This window comes from Poeciliopsis prolifica, unplaced genomic scaffold (genome assembly GCF_027474105.1).
Source record: "Poeciliopsis prolifica strain line A6 unplaced genomic scaffold, Auburn_PproV2 SCAFFOLD006, whole genome shotgun sequence".
Classification (NCBI taxonomy): domain Eukaryota; kingdom Metazoa; phylum Chordata; class Actinopteri; order Cyprinodontiformes; family Poeciliidae; genus Poeciliopsis; species Poeciliopsis prolifica.
In genome coordinates, this window is record NW_026562381.1 from 9147498 (window position 1) to 9160690 (window position 13193).

At 39.2% G+C, this 13193-nt stretch overlaps 1 protein-coding gene across 2 annotated transcripts; it reads left to right on the top strand.

The window, feature by feature from the left end:
• Positions 1 to 1748: 1748 nt before the first annotated feature.
• Positions 1749 to 12667, top strand: LOC129360253 (BEN domain-containing protein 4). Of its 2 annotated transcripts, none has more exons than XM_055030354.1 (6): positions 1749 to 2285; positions 6581 to 7123; positions 8487 to 8578; positions 8662 to 8724; positions 8812 to 9052; positions 10041 to 12667. In XM_055030354.1, the coding sequence occupies exons 1-6, from the start codon at positions 1829 to 1831 to the stop codon at positions 10271 to 10273; spliced, it is 1629 nt and encodes a 542-aa protein (XP_054886329.1). In that variant the 5' UTR covers positions 1749 to 1828; the 3' UTR covers positions 10274 to 12667. The 2 variants fall into 2 exon arrangements, with proteins under 2 accessions (XP_054886329.1, XP_054886330.1); XM_055030355.1 differs by having other exon boundaries at positions 8665 to 8724.
• The last annotated feature ends 526 nt before the right edge of the window (positions 12668 to 13193 follow it).

Genomic DNA, 13193 nt, shown 5'->3' on the forward strand with positions numbered 1-13193 from the left:
GCAGATCTGCTGCTTTTGTGAACGTGTGCTTTGGGGCGCGCGCACGGCACCCCACTTCATCCGGACGTGCGCGTTCACGTTGTTCAACAACAAATAGTCTTTAGCTATAAACATGAGATGGGCTTCACTTCAGCAACTATAATAGGAAAAACAAAACCAGACTACAATTTCTGACCATGTTTGTGTGAATTTGTTAAAAACTAGAGGATAAACATCAGTCCATTGTGTTTAAACAAGAATCATATCTTTATTTTCCTTTCTAATTTGTTTTGTGATCATCCTTTGCGTTTTTATTTTACTTTGTCTAGGCCATTGTTTTGTGGTCATATTTGCCTCCTGCAGAGTTGTTTTTCTTCTATTGGCTGATATTTTTTATATTTACCCATTTTTCTAACTGTAAATTCTCTTTCTTTTCAGATTTTGTGGGACTAAATGTTGTTACTTCACTGACAGTATATGTCTTCATGCTTCTTAAATGTTTTCATTGTTTTCAGTTCAACAAAAAACTTTCAGTGTATTTTTATTGGCCTCTTTTATGTATTTTGCTTTGCAGCCTTCAGATAGTTTTCTTGCAGGGTAGCTCAGTTCATCTTCCTATTAACTCTGTTCACTTTCTTCACCCCCTCTGACAAAGAGCTCCCTTGCAGCATGATGCTGCCTTGATCACGTTTAGCCTCAGGAATGGATGGTTTGTTCAGTGAGATGTGCGTTAAGCAAGTGTAAGTCTTTATGCAAAAGACCTGGTTGAGCTGTCACATAAACAAGCAATAAAATACACCAACATCTGTGGCTCTAATGTTATGAAATGTGAACATCTCAAGAGGTATGAATACATTTGCAAGGCACAATGTCTGACAGCTAGTGATCTTGTTGTCTCTGTGATGATTGATGCTATTCACTTGAGGTCATGCTATATGTGGAGATTTTTTTGTGCCACTTTTCAATATTTATTGTTTTAGGCTACATGAATGTTAGATATTTTACGTTATTTACATTTAGTTTATATGATAGTTTAGATTTTGTCTTTAATTCTGTCTGAATTCTAATTTAACTAATAACCCATATATGCTGTCAAAATGCTAAAAGTCATAAAACCCGCAGATCTGTTTGAGCAGAAAAGACTCAGGTGTTTGAAACCTATTGAGGCGGCGCCCCCTAGTGGCCCACAAACTTTTAAGCCAGGGGTGTTTCGGGCAGCTGTTAGTTGTCTCCAACAGCAGATGTCAAACATAAACTTACAGCAGACTAAAGATGTAAACACGTGTCTTTTAGGCGCTCGTCTGTAGGCTGTTACTTAAGATGAAATAAATCAGACCATGAAGCTGCGGAATATTTTTAAGATTATTTCATTCGATTAGGCTATTACACAATTTTTTCCTTATTATTTTTTTAAATCTTTTTTATTATTATTATTTCCATTTTGAGCTTTTTTATAAAATAGGCTACTTATCTAATTTACGTCGATTCTTTTTGTTCTAAACCAAAATGGCCTCTGCTTCCTTTTTTTTTTTTTTTTTTTGGTAGGATTTTTATTTATTTATTTTTTCAGTATAATTTCATGTCGCAACTCCAGCTGCTCTAGCGCCCCGCTGCTCTCGGTGGGGATGTTGGCTCCACAGAAGTCCCGCCTGTATTTCCCTCTGGAGGAGTCTCAGCCTGCGCTCCCGACTGGGGATTGGAGCGGCCACTTGTCAGTAAGCCAGCTTCGCGCCGTGCATGTGTGCGTGTGTGGAGGGAAACCGAGCCAGACAGTGACGGTCGGATCGCTCACTCATCAGCTGTCTGTCAGGCCAGCACGCCACAAAGAGCAGCTTGACACCCGGCCGGTATGGAGGGAGAGATGCAGCCCGCGGATGAAGGGCCCTGCGCCCCGAAGATGTGCCGACAGCTGCGGGGTCCGTACAGCACCCTGAAGCCCTTCCAGAGCAAGCGCTCCGCGGGGAAGTCGCGCTTTGACCGGTCCGCTGCTTTGGAGCCGCCTGTGTTTGGCGACGGGCATCCCTTCACTTTCCATCCCGAGCAGCCTCATCCTTTCCAGCAGCAGCAGCAGCAGCATCAGCAGCGCCTGCAGCACCTCCACCAAAGCAGCGTCGCTATCAGCAGCAGCCAGCAGCATCACCCGCTGCCTCAGCAGCAGCACCACCGTCTCCCATGTGAGGCCAGGCCCAGCAGCAGGGTCCCGACATCCACCTCAGCGGCCACGGCATCCCTCGGCTCCCAGCGGCGCTCCGGCAGCGGTTCGGAGCCCCGGTTCTCCCCGGACTGCACCTACGGAATCAGCACAGGTGGGTGTGAAACTTGTCCAGAGTGAGCTCAGTTAGTTCCGCTCCCTCTTATATAGTGTCTTTTATTTAAATAATTATACTCCACCAGTCTTCGTGTCTTCCTTAAACTAAATATTCTTATGGGAGCGTGAAATATTCCCTTTATATCAACCATATTCAAGTGTTTATGTCTTATGCTCTACCAAAAGGCATCTCCAGAAGGTGGCAAAATCGGCGGCCAGATGGTAGTAATTTTGGAGAGGCACATAAAAACCAGAAGCCAGTGGAGGGTTTTGTTATGATGATATGGCTTTCAGCCCAGGGCAATATGAAAGGGGGACACCATGAGGAAAACAAACATCTGACAGTTTTCCTGTTATTTTCTTATTGCTTATTTATGTCCATTTGATGGGAGTGAACTCCCATCAAATGGACATTTGGACTAAATGTTTTTAGCATTGTAATTTAGCATTGGACTAAATGTTTTTTTTTTATAAGAAACCAGGACTACATTTAAAGTTGAATAGTTGCTCTCTCAACAGAGGTTGGTTTAAACTACATTCTAGGCTTATAAATCTGAGTGTGAAAACAAGAAAGAGCCTTTTTAGTGTACTTTTAGATTCTGAACCACTTTGAAACACAGTTTGAATCGACTGATAGACTGCCATAGACTGAGTTATTTAGCAGTGTTTACATATGCTTTACAACTGATATTGTGTTTTTCAACACCATATGGGAAAAACATTGGATTCTCAGTTTTCTCCAAAATGTTATTTAAATATGTCCAATCAATTTCTCTTGATAGTTATGCATTTCAGTTAGCATTAAATGTATATATATTGAATTAGTTCTTAATGTTTCTATTAAGTAATCTAATAATAAGCTTTTTGGCAAAGTGGTCTTCATTAGTGAAGTGTGTTTGGATGTGTGAAAGAGCATCTCACACCAATCGAGAGCTGCGGCTGCCAGAAGCATGTTGTCATGTGGAAACCCAACATGTAGATCACACCAAAGAAAAACATTCCTTTCTTAAACAATCTCATGATCTTTTAGTTTCGGTATTGAAATACTTATAGAACCCATACTTGTTTTGTTTCTTTTCTTTTTCACCAACACATAAAATAGCCCTATAATTCTACAATTTTGTAACAATCCAAATTCATTCACCTAAACAGTAAAATCCTGGTACTTTTTTAAATCCAGGAGTATGGTGAAGTGACATAAATTCACAAAGTGGTTCTAATGAAGACATAAAATGAAGGTACATGAAACACATAGGTCAAATTTCTTTTCAATTATGTTTGATGTATGCAGCATTTATCTAGCAACAAAAGATAACATATTTACTTGATTATGCTATAAAATGGCATTGTATGGCTAGAAAGTAAATAATACCGTCCCTTTACGCACTTAACATGTCTTCAGACTCTGGGAGGATGATTATTAATATAACATTTGGATGCATGTTGTTCTCTGTTTGTAGGAGAACAAACAGAAAGACCCCAGGCTGGGATTTGAACCCAGGACCTGCTTGCGACAAGGCAACTAACTGCCCCACAGTGCAGCCTTGAGGGGTTGACTCACTGTGTATGTTTTGTACTTACTTCCTAGATGTACACTCCTAAACTGTAAGCAGAGTCAATAAGCTGAGAGAAAAAAAACAGCATCTCCTAATCCTCATATTTTCCATTTCTTCCTTTGTTCCTCCTGACAGCAGTGATTGATTTACTTGTGTAATGGGAGCAATCGTGATCGAATCTCCTCTTCATGTGCACAAAATTACACTCTTTGCATCTCTCCCCTTTTCTCTGTGCACCATTACGAGTCCTCGCCGTCATCCTGTTGAAACACATTGTTCCCTGCTCATTTTTTTTTTTTTTTGTTTCCCCCTCAGCTGCTGTTCATTAGCAGGCTGCATACAGGCAAGAAATGTGTTCCCCATGTGGAGGGCTGGTCCGTGGGACCCAACATTTAGATGAAAGCGATGAACCTTATCCTGGCAGTTTCAAAATTAAATATTAGACACAGCATCCTTTAATCAGATTTTAATCTGGTTATCTCTACAGGCAGCAGAGGCTCTTCGTGCTGTTGCATTTTTTTTTTTTTTTTGCAGCTTCACAGTCAAGTTTTCAGACATAAACGGCTGCATATTAAATCGTTTTATTGCAAATGTGTGATAGCATGTCGAAAGATCAGTTTAACCCGGTTCTGTTGTTTGCATATGTTTCGACAAGCACTTTTCATGCCAAATTGAATCTACACACACCATGCAGGATGCACACTCCTCAGGTGATAATGGTACATCAAAGTGGTTTTATCTGCACAAATGAGACATGTTATTGTCTTTCTCCTTCCTGAGAAACTGGGCGTCCCTTTTTCTGTGAAGTGCAGCAGCAGAGACCCTGGAACCTGCAATCAGTTCAACACACAATAACCCAAATTGCATGGAAAAGCCTTTCCCAAAGAGTTGTGATTAAAACAAATGGGCCTCATAAATTTGCTTCTGCCGACCGTGTTGTTTTTAATGAAATTTTATGAGGCTCTCAGCTCCCAGTGCCACAGACCGGGAGAGGAGGGGGAGGTGGGAGCAGGGGTGAGGGTGAATGATATCAGACACATCTCCACGGGTAAACAGAGACAGCACGCATATTAATAAATGCGACACATCTGCGCCAGGCTGATAGACACGTCTGAGCGAGTGGCACCGTCGCCGCAGCGGCCATCCAGTACTCATCGGATCTATTTGTGTGTTTTGTTTGCAGCTACAGTAGACTCATAATCATTACGTGGAGGTGTGTGGGATCGTTTCGCCGAGACGTGTCCAGACTACCGGGGGAAATATGCGCACTGAGGCCTGAATCTGGACTATAACTATGTGCTGATTGTCTTGGTCACAGCAGATACGGCGACCTCAGAGTTTATTGACATCTGAATAAATCACCATAATAAAGCTGACATTTCTATGAACAAAGCAGCTCTCACAAGGCTTTTTGTGGAGCACTTTAGCTCAAAACCAGAAGAGAAAGTAGGTAGCATCTTATTTAGTATGTGAGCAGGTTTTCTCTTTCTGTTGCCTTTATTTGAAGATCAAATAATTCCCAGCTTGAGTAATTATTAAGTTTTCAAATGAGTACTTGCAGCCTAAGAACATCAGCACAATGAATTGTAAGGAAAGAAAAATGCTTATAGTTCATCTAAATTTCTGCTCTGCAAAACAATTCACACTCAAGGTTATGTTATAGACTCAAACGTCAAATTACTTGATTGGAGTTTTATGTCATAAATCAATACAACATAGTGCATATAGTTAAAAGGAAGGGACATTTTACTCCGTTATTTGTGAGCCTTTGTACGTCAGAGTGGATGGGGGAAATCTCTGAACAGCAGTTTTCAGGCCTTGCTACTGATTCTCTTTCGGATTTAGAGCTGAACTTTGAGACATTCTGACAGCTGATTGTGCTTTGATCTGAAGTATGTATTTTGTTATTATAACATAATATAGTGTTATTATGCCTGTGGTTGCTGTTTTGTGGGAAGGCAAACCTCTACCACAGTTTGAAGCTGGTTTTTCAGCTTTCGAAATGACTTCTGTCAGGACCAGCCTCTATTCAGCTCTATTCATCTTACCATAAACTCTGTTGACCTTCCCTTTCCCTGCTAAAGAAAATCATTCCCTCAGCATTATACCACCATCATTATATTTTACTGTGGATGTTGTGCTTAGGACTGATGCGCAGTCTTTTCCTCCACACATAGTGATTTAAACATAGCCAGAAATTTAGATTTTATTTTCTTTTTTATGTTAACAGAGCACTCATTTTCCAAACTGTGAACTGAACTCCTAATGGCTTCTTCTCTTTCTGTTCTTTTCTAAGGCCAGATTTGTTGAGCTCAAAACTAATTATAGTTCTATCCAGATTCTCCCACCTGAGTTGTGGAACACTGCAGCTCCTCCAAAGGCCTTTTGGCCTAAGATTTCTAATCCTAATAGAAAGAGTACATACAATACTCTTTCTATTTTAAAATAACAGATTAAAAAATGTAGTGTGACACGTCCAAAGCCTGGACTGCTGTTATCTAACTCTCCTTTAAGCGTCTGCATAACTTTATTTTTTACGGCTCTGCTGTGTTCTAACTCAATTATTGACCTGCAAAGCCAGTTGTACCGAAAATGTTGAACTCCATCCAGAAGTCACATGTTTTGCACCTGTAGAGATTAAATTTATAATTTGATCCTTCAGATACGCAGATAAGAACTGACCAAAAAAACAAACACCAGTTCTTCTCTGACTTCCCGTCCTCCTCCTGTGCCACAGAGAACCGTCTCATCCTAGATGCCTTCGCCCAGCAATGCAGCCGAGTCCTCAACCTTCTCAACAATGGCCGTCTCCTGGAGCCTCTGTCTTCCTCCCTCAGCTCTAACATCAAGCTGGAAGACGGGCGAGGGGACACTCAGGGTCTCCACTGCTCCTCTCAGGGGAAGCTGAAACCCCCAGAGAGCTCCTCCACCACCGACCCCGAGGACGAGGCCCAGCAAAGCCATTCCAACCAGCACCAAACCTCTGCAGTCCTCCGCATCTTCACGGACTCCCTGCAGAGCTACCTGCTCTCTGGGCCTCAGCAGCACCTGGCTGCAGGTCTCGAAGGGGAGCAGTGTGCTCCCGCCGAGCGCAGTTCAGACGTGGGGGGATGGGGGTCCCCGGCTCCGTCAGAGTCGTACGGACACCCGTCGTCCACGCTGCCAGAGGAGGAAGAGGAGGAGGAGAGCTGCTGCCCCCGCTGCCTGGAGCTGGAGCAGGAGGTGCTGTGTCTGCAGCAGGAGAACGAGGAGCTGCGTAACAAACTGGAGAACATTCCAGGTGCAGTAATCCAAGACCACAACCTCAGTCTGTTGTTAAATCCTGTTTTTCCCATTTCTTTCACTGTTTGTTTGCGTTTTGCTTGCTCTCGTTTGCTTTTGCTTTCTTTGTAACATTTTGGATTAATTTGGAGAAAGGTTCACAGAGCAGTTTTTTTATTTTTGGATTTTAAATGACAAAAGAGAGCAGGAAATAGCACAATCGTTGAAATTCTGTCTTGATCAGGCAAAGTTGGAAATTTCTTTGAACAGAAAATGTAAGACTAATAATGGATGAGATACTGATTTTGTTAAGAGTATGGTTAGAGCAAGAATTAAACATTATTTCCAAATGAATGAGCTGGATGTTTTTCAGAATATCTGGTATCATAGGTATTCTATTTGCTTTTAATCATTTAGAATTTTATAAATAAGTTGGAGCTGATTGTGTCTATGGATCATTAATGAGAATCTTTTACTTTTCTTCTTTCTATCTGTCCGTTTATGCATTTTCATTAAAGACAAAGCATGAAAATAAAACTTGGTTTGAAATATTCAATTAAATATTAGAGAGCTGTAAGCTCTCACATTTAAAGCAATAGTAAGTAGAAGTATGTTCAAGTATGAATGACCTTTGTGGGACCAGATTGGGCCTGAGGGTCCAGGCAGACGGTCACATTTATATGTTAGCGGTGAAGAAAAACAACAAGCTTCTAAAGTAACCATAATTGAAAATTACATTTGGAGTGAAACAGTATTACATGTGCTACAATTTCCATTGATATCAAAGTCACTACCCATTCTTCTAGTAAACCTTTGGAAAAGTCACATGTGAATCGGATTATAGATCTTGATACAGAATTGAACTTTACACGACGGGCAGAAATGTCATCATAAAGTTAATTTCATTGAGTAATTCAATTTAAAAAGAGAAGTGTCTTATGAATTCATTGCAGGCAGAAGGATATAATTTGATTCTGATAATGTGCGTCTAATGAAATTCCCCCAAATATTTCTAAGACAGATATGTTCTGTGATGTCCATGTTATGATTCTGCAAATGAGTTTCTGTTACTTGAAAGAAATGTGTTTTTAGATAATAAATTAAAATTCACCTCCGCAAACAGAAATTGTAGCAACAAGCAAAATGTTTACATATTCTCACATAAAATATATTTTTGCTAAATTGCTTTAAATAATAATATGTTGCAATTGTGAGTAAGTTAAGAATAAAATAAAGATGTTAAACGCTCTTTCCCCGATTTAGAAGAGAGGTAAAGACAGTAATCTAAGGATATGGTTATAGGTTTACAAAATCAGTTCTTTTTGCTTCAGGGTTTTTTTCTACTACCGTTCACTTTAACATAGTTCACTTTTTCCCCGCAGTTCCCTGCCAAAATACTCTGGACTACTTCAAGGCTGTTCTTGAATTTCACAACCAGCTGGCCCAGCAAATGCCAGAGGAGCAGCTCACCGAGGTGAGAGACAGGCTTGTGTTTTGCTTTATAGAGGATTATCAACGTGATAAAGAGAAAAATATGACGTCATATCCTTCTTCAAGCAGTGTGACAATATGGAATTAAAAGATGTATCTCTGCAGGAGGAAGAACAAACCGTCTTTGAGGTTTGTCGTTTAATCATTGGACCATGCATACAAATGTTTTTTCTTTGTTTCACCCAGACTCCTAAGTTTAGCTCCTCTTCCCTACAGGGGAGTAAACAGCTGCTGGAGAACTACCCGCTCTTCATCACCAACAAGCAGTGGGACGAAGCCGTCAACTCCTCCAAGAAAGATGGCCGACGGCTCCTGCGATACCTGATCCGCTACGTCTTCACCACGGATGAGCTCAAGTTCTCCTGCGGTTTGGGTAAGAGGAAGCGCTCGGTGCACTCAGGAGACCCGGGCCTGGAGAGACGCCCACTCAACCCGGTCAAAGTCAGCTGCCTCAGAGGTGCGTCGCCTCGGGCTCCTCTGATTTAGGAAACTATACACTCACCATCATATTTAAAGAACTGAAGTGTGACAACTTTGTTGTGATTTTAAGACTGTTAATCCAACAGGTTTATCTGCTTTTACACCAATGTTTCATTCAATGGTTCACCATTAAGCTTTAAGAGACTACTTTTATGTTAAGGACTAATATGTCAGAGTTTTCAAACTTTTACTTGCCAGTGATTATAGTGATCTTGATTTCTTATAAATATACCATCTTTGAAATAAGAGTAAGAATCTTGCAGTAAATATTTGTAAATACTTTGGTGTCTTTTATGCATGACTTGAAGATAAAATAAGCAATCCACACTCTCTGCACCTGATTATTGTGCTCCCAGCTGCAGAGACAACAAGAAATTGTGCATTAGGCAGTTTGTTTTCGGGACACGTATACGTTCTCAAATGAAAGATGTATAAAAAAGCTTCAGAATCTACCCAACAACGCCTAAGAGCAATTGTTTTAATTCAACATTATTGCCAACATATTTAAAAACACTTTTTAATTGTGGCATTTCCTTTTTAAAAGTATTTCTTGTCAGTTGAGAGTATTTAATGCTTTTCACATCATTTAAATCCTTTTTTGTAAATTACAACAAATGACAGTAATTTTAGGATTACACAGTACCATGGTAATATAATCTTTTATGATTATTAAACTGTGGTACTTCTCAGATTTCTTTTTAACATCAAGCTTTCAGAGTGAGACATAAAAATGCCAAGCAATCAGAAGTTGAAAAACAAAAACTTAGTCAAACTACTATATATTTTTGTAACTCAACTACAATAAAACAAACATTTTTACGTTGGACTTTTGTGTTTTTGGTCATTTTGTTCTTATCTTCCTCCACCAGATATGAATTTTAGCCATCTCACTTTCAAATCCTGACTCAAATATTAACTGTGCTTTGATTTTCCAGTAAAGAGAATAACTTTGATTTACCTTTCAGAGTTTATCCGGATGCACTGTGCCTCAAACCCAGACTGGTGGATGCCCTCAGAGGAGCAGATCAACAAAGTATTCAGCGACGCTGTTGGCCACGCCCGCCAGGGCCGGGCGGTGGGGACGTTCCTGGGGAGCAGCGGCAGCAGCACCAGCAGCCTCTACATGGACGGCTTCGACGGACATCTGTCGCAGGATGAGCTGTTTCTGAAAGGCTGCCAGAACGGCCAGTCGGACTGAAGCTATACAAAAAGTGATGAACCTTAATATGTAGCTGTACAACAACATATCCAGAAACACCAACCTTTATCTAAAAACATTCCAGAGAAAGCGTGTTATACAGAATACAATTCCAGCCCTTGCTTTAAATAATTTTATAACCTTTTTGGTTGTTTTATACTTGCATTTTTTGAGTCAAAATTTGACTTTTGCTAGTTTTCAATTTTAAAAGAATTTGAGTCTTCCTTTTTGCTACTTTAAATATAACTTGAGTTTATTTCACTGTCAGTGAGTTATGTTTTGGGCTAAGTTAGTTTCAGAGAATATTTTGTGTTAAATTTATAGCATAGTTGTGTTAGAATTTCCCTATATCTACACAAGCTGCACCTTCATAATATTCAAAGCTAAAAGTAGCATTTAATCTGTTTGCATCTGTATGTAGTGAAAGCACCTTTACCTGAAATTTTTAACAGGAGTGCCTCTGACATCGAAACATTCGCTTGTTCGCTCTGCTGCGCGTTGACTTTGATTCAATCTTCATTTAATTTAAACAAAAATATGTGGGTCAACACTAGACATTAGTTCCAAGTCACAACCAAACTTTAAAGTTACCTTGTTATATTTTGGAGGTAGTTACATGTAGTTGAATCTACGTATTTATTTTTTTAAAAGCCTCCAGTCCCTTCTGCAGCACACCACACACAAAACATGATGCTGCAGCCACCACCGTACTTTATAGTTGGGATCCTTATTCACAATTTTGCAAGCAAATGTTTTTTTGCAAATGTTTTTCCATGATCGCTTTGGCAAAAAAAAAAAAAATTGACTTTTGGCAGTTTTAAAGGAGATTTTCTTTTAATTCATTGGAGTGCTTCTAAGTTACACAGTAAGTGCTAGGTATAAAACACAATAAATTCAAGATTACTAAAAACATTTAAATTTAAAGCAACTAAACAAAAATTTCATTCTTGAAATTTGTTTTTAGAAAACACTGCAATTAAGACAAGCATAAATTTCGAAGTCACTTTGAAAAGAAATAGTTACATTAAATATCAGTCTTTTTTGGGGGAGGGTGTTCAATTGTTTTGGACTTCAGGGCAACCTTACAGCACAACTTTAACCAAAGTTTTCTGTGTCTTTAACCCGTTTACAGTCCAGTAATTAGTCCTGCTGAATTGAAATAAGACTGTAGTTTGCATTTTTGTCTGAATTTGCAACAATACCGCTACTTTTTGCTCAAACACTGTTGCCTACCAGGTTTGAATAATTCTCTTTTTACACACTTCCTCTTTTTGTTGTTAGTTTCATTTTTATTATGCTATTTTTGTCAAAGGTTGATCAAAGCAGTTTTCAGAAGATATGCACAGCATGTCATGAATAGATCACACTGTCACAATAATTGTATTAAAATTCGTAGAAAATACACTATTTTGCCAAATTTGTTGGATCACCCATGGAAGTGATTAAATCCAGGTGCTCCAATTTCTTCCATATTTACAGGTGCATAAAATTTAGAACATAGGGCTGCAGACTTCTTCCTCTCTTTTAATATGCCTTCTCGTCCAACATTAGTATCTGACCTTACAAATCCACTATTGGAAGAATAGGAAACAAAAATGCACATAAACACACTTCTTAGCCTGGTGGGAGGTTTTACCAGAAGATTTCTACCTGTCATACCTGCAATGGAAGAGCCAACATCCTACTAAATACTATTTATTAAGTCAGACAAATGAAACCTTAATGCTTATTGTAATTTAACCAACTTAATATGGCAGCAGTTAGGAGCAAATCACAGGCAACAGTAAAGATCTTTAGTTTAAGGCAGTTGCCACTTTATGAAGCTTAAATGAGTAAGAAGGCATCCACATAGTACAATGTTAAAGCTTTGTGTCATCATGTGATGTGTGTTGTTCCCTGACAACGACTGAAAGTGTCAACCTCCTCTGAGAGAAAACGTGAAGCACTTGTTTATTTCTAAAGCTGTTATTTGCACTTTTTATGGTCTCACTTGGGACAAACAGATGTAAAGAGCTAAATACTCACCTCAAAAAAGACTTCATACTGAACAACTTTCTTTGCGTTATTATGTAACACTGTTTTCTTCATCTGAATGTAGCTGATCGTGAGGCCAAGTCACCCATAAAACGTGCTGTGTAAATTGTGTAAAATAAAGTATGGTTATTGTTAACGTTTTTTTTTTCTTTCAGAAAATACATTGTCTCCCTCTTTAAAAAGCCAAGTAGATAAGTGCCAGAGAAACCTTAAAACTGTTGGATTGTGCTGTTGTGTTGCTGTTCTGAATGTGTGCATTTGTTCCCATGTACTTCTTTACTCAAAGTGGCTGTAATCAACACTGTGAAACATTCAATTTTTACAAATATTCAGTAAAAGTTGTTTTTTCTTTTTTTTTATTTCCAATGAATAAACTAAAAGATACAGTTGAAAAGTGCTCGCTGCTCAAAATGTCTTTATAAATGGATCATTAATCGTAACCTTGAACTGTCACTTTTTCTCATCACATTTCACTGATATTTGATGCACAGTATCATTGACCAAGATATTTTTTTAAAGGGTGAGAATGTCAGTGATGAGTTTTAGTTGAATATTTTTTCATAGTTGTACAGTGGAGAAATGTTGCTGCTTTATTTTATTCATAACTCAGTCAAAACTCCTAAATAATTTGTAGAAATTCCCCTGAAAGAGTCCATGTCAGTGTTAGAGTCAAGATGAGATTACAGCTCCTCCATCTGGAGATTTTCAGGAGGTGATTGTGAAGTTTTTTCAGTCCGATCTGCAAAACTCCACACGGTGGCTCTGCAGTTTCAGGAAAGATGTAACTTTCTAGTAAACATATAGTCATGAAGGCGTCTGTGCAGATGATTATCGGAATGATTGCTCTCTTCACAACAAACTCGTGAAAAGTCTGCAGCGTCTTGCT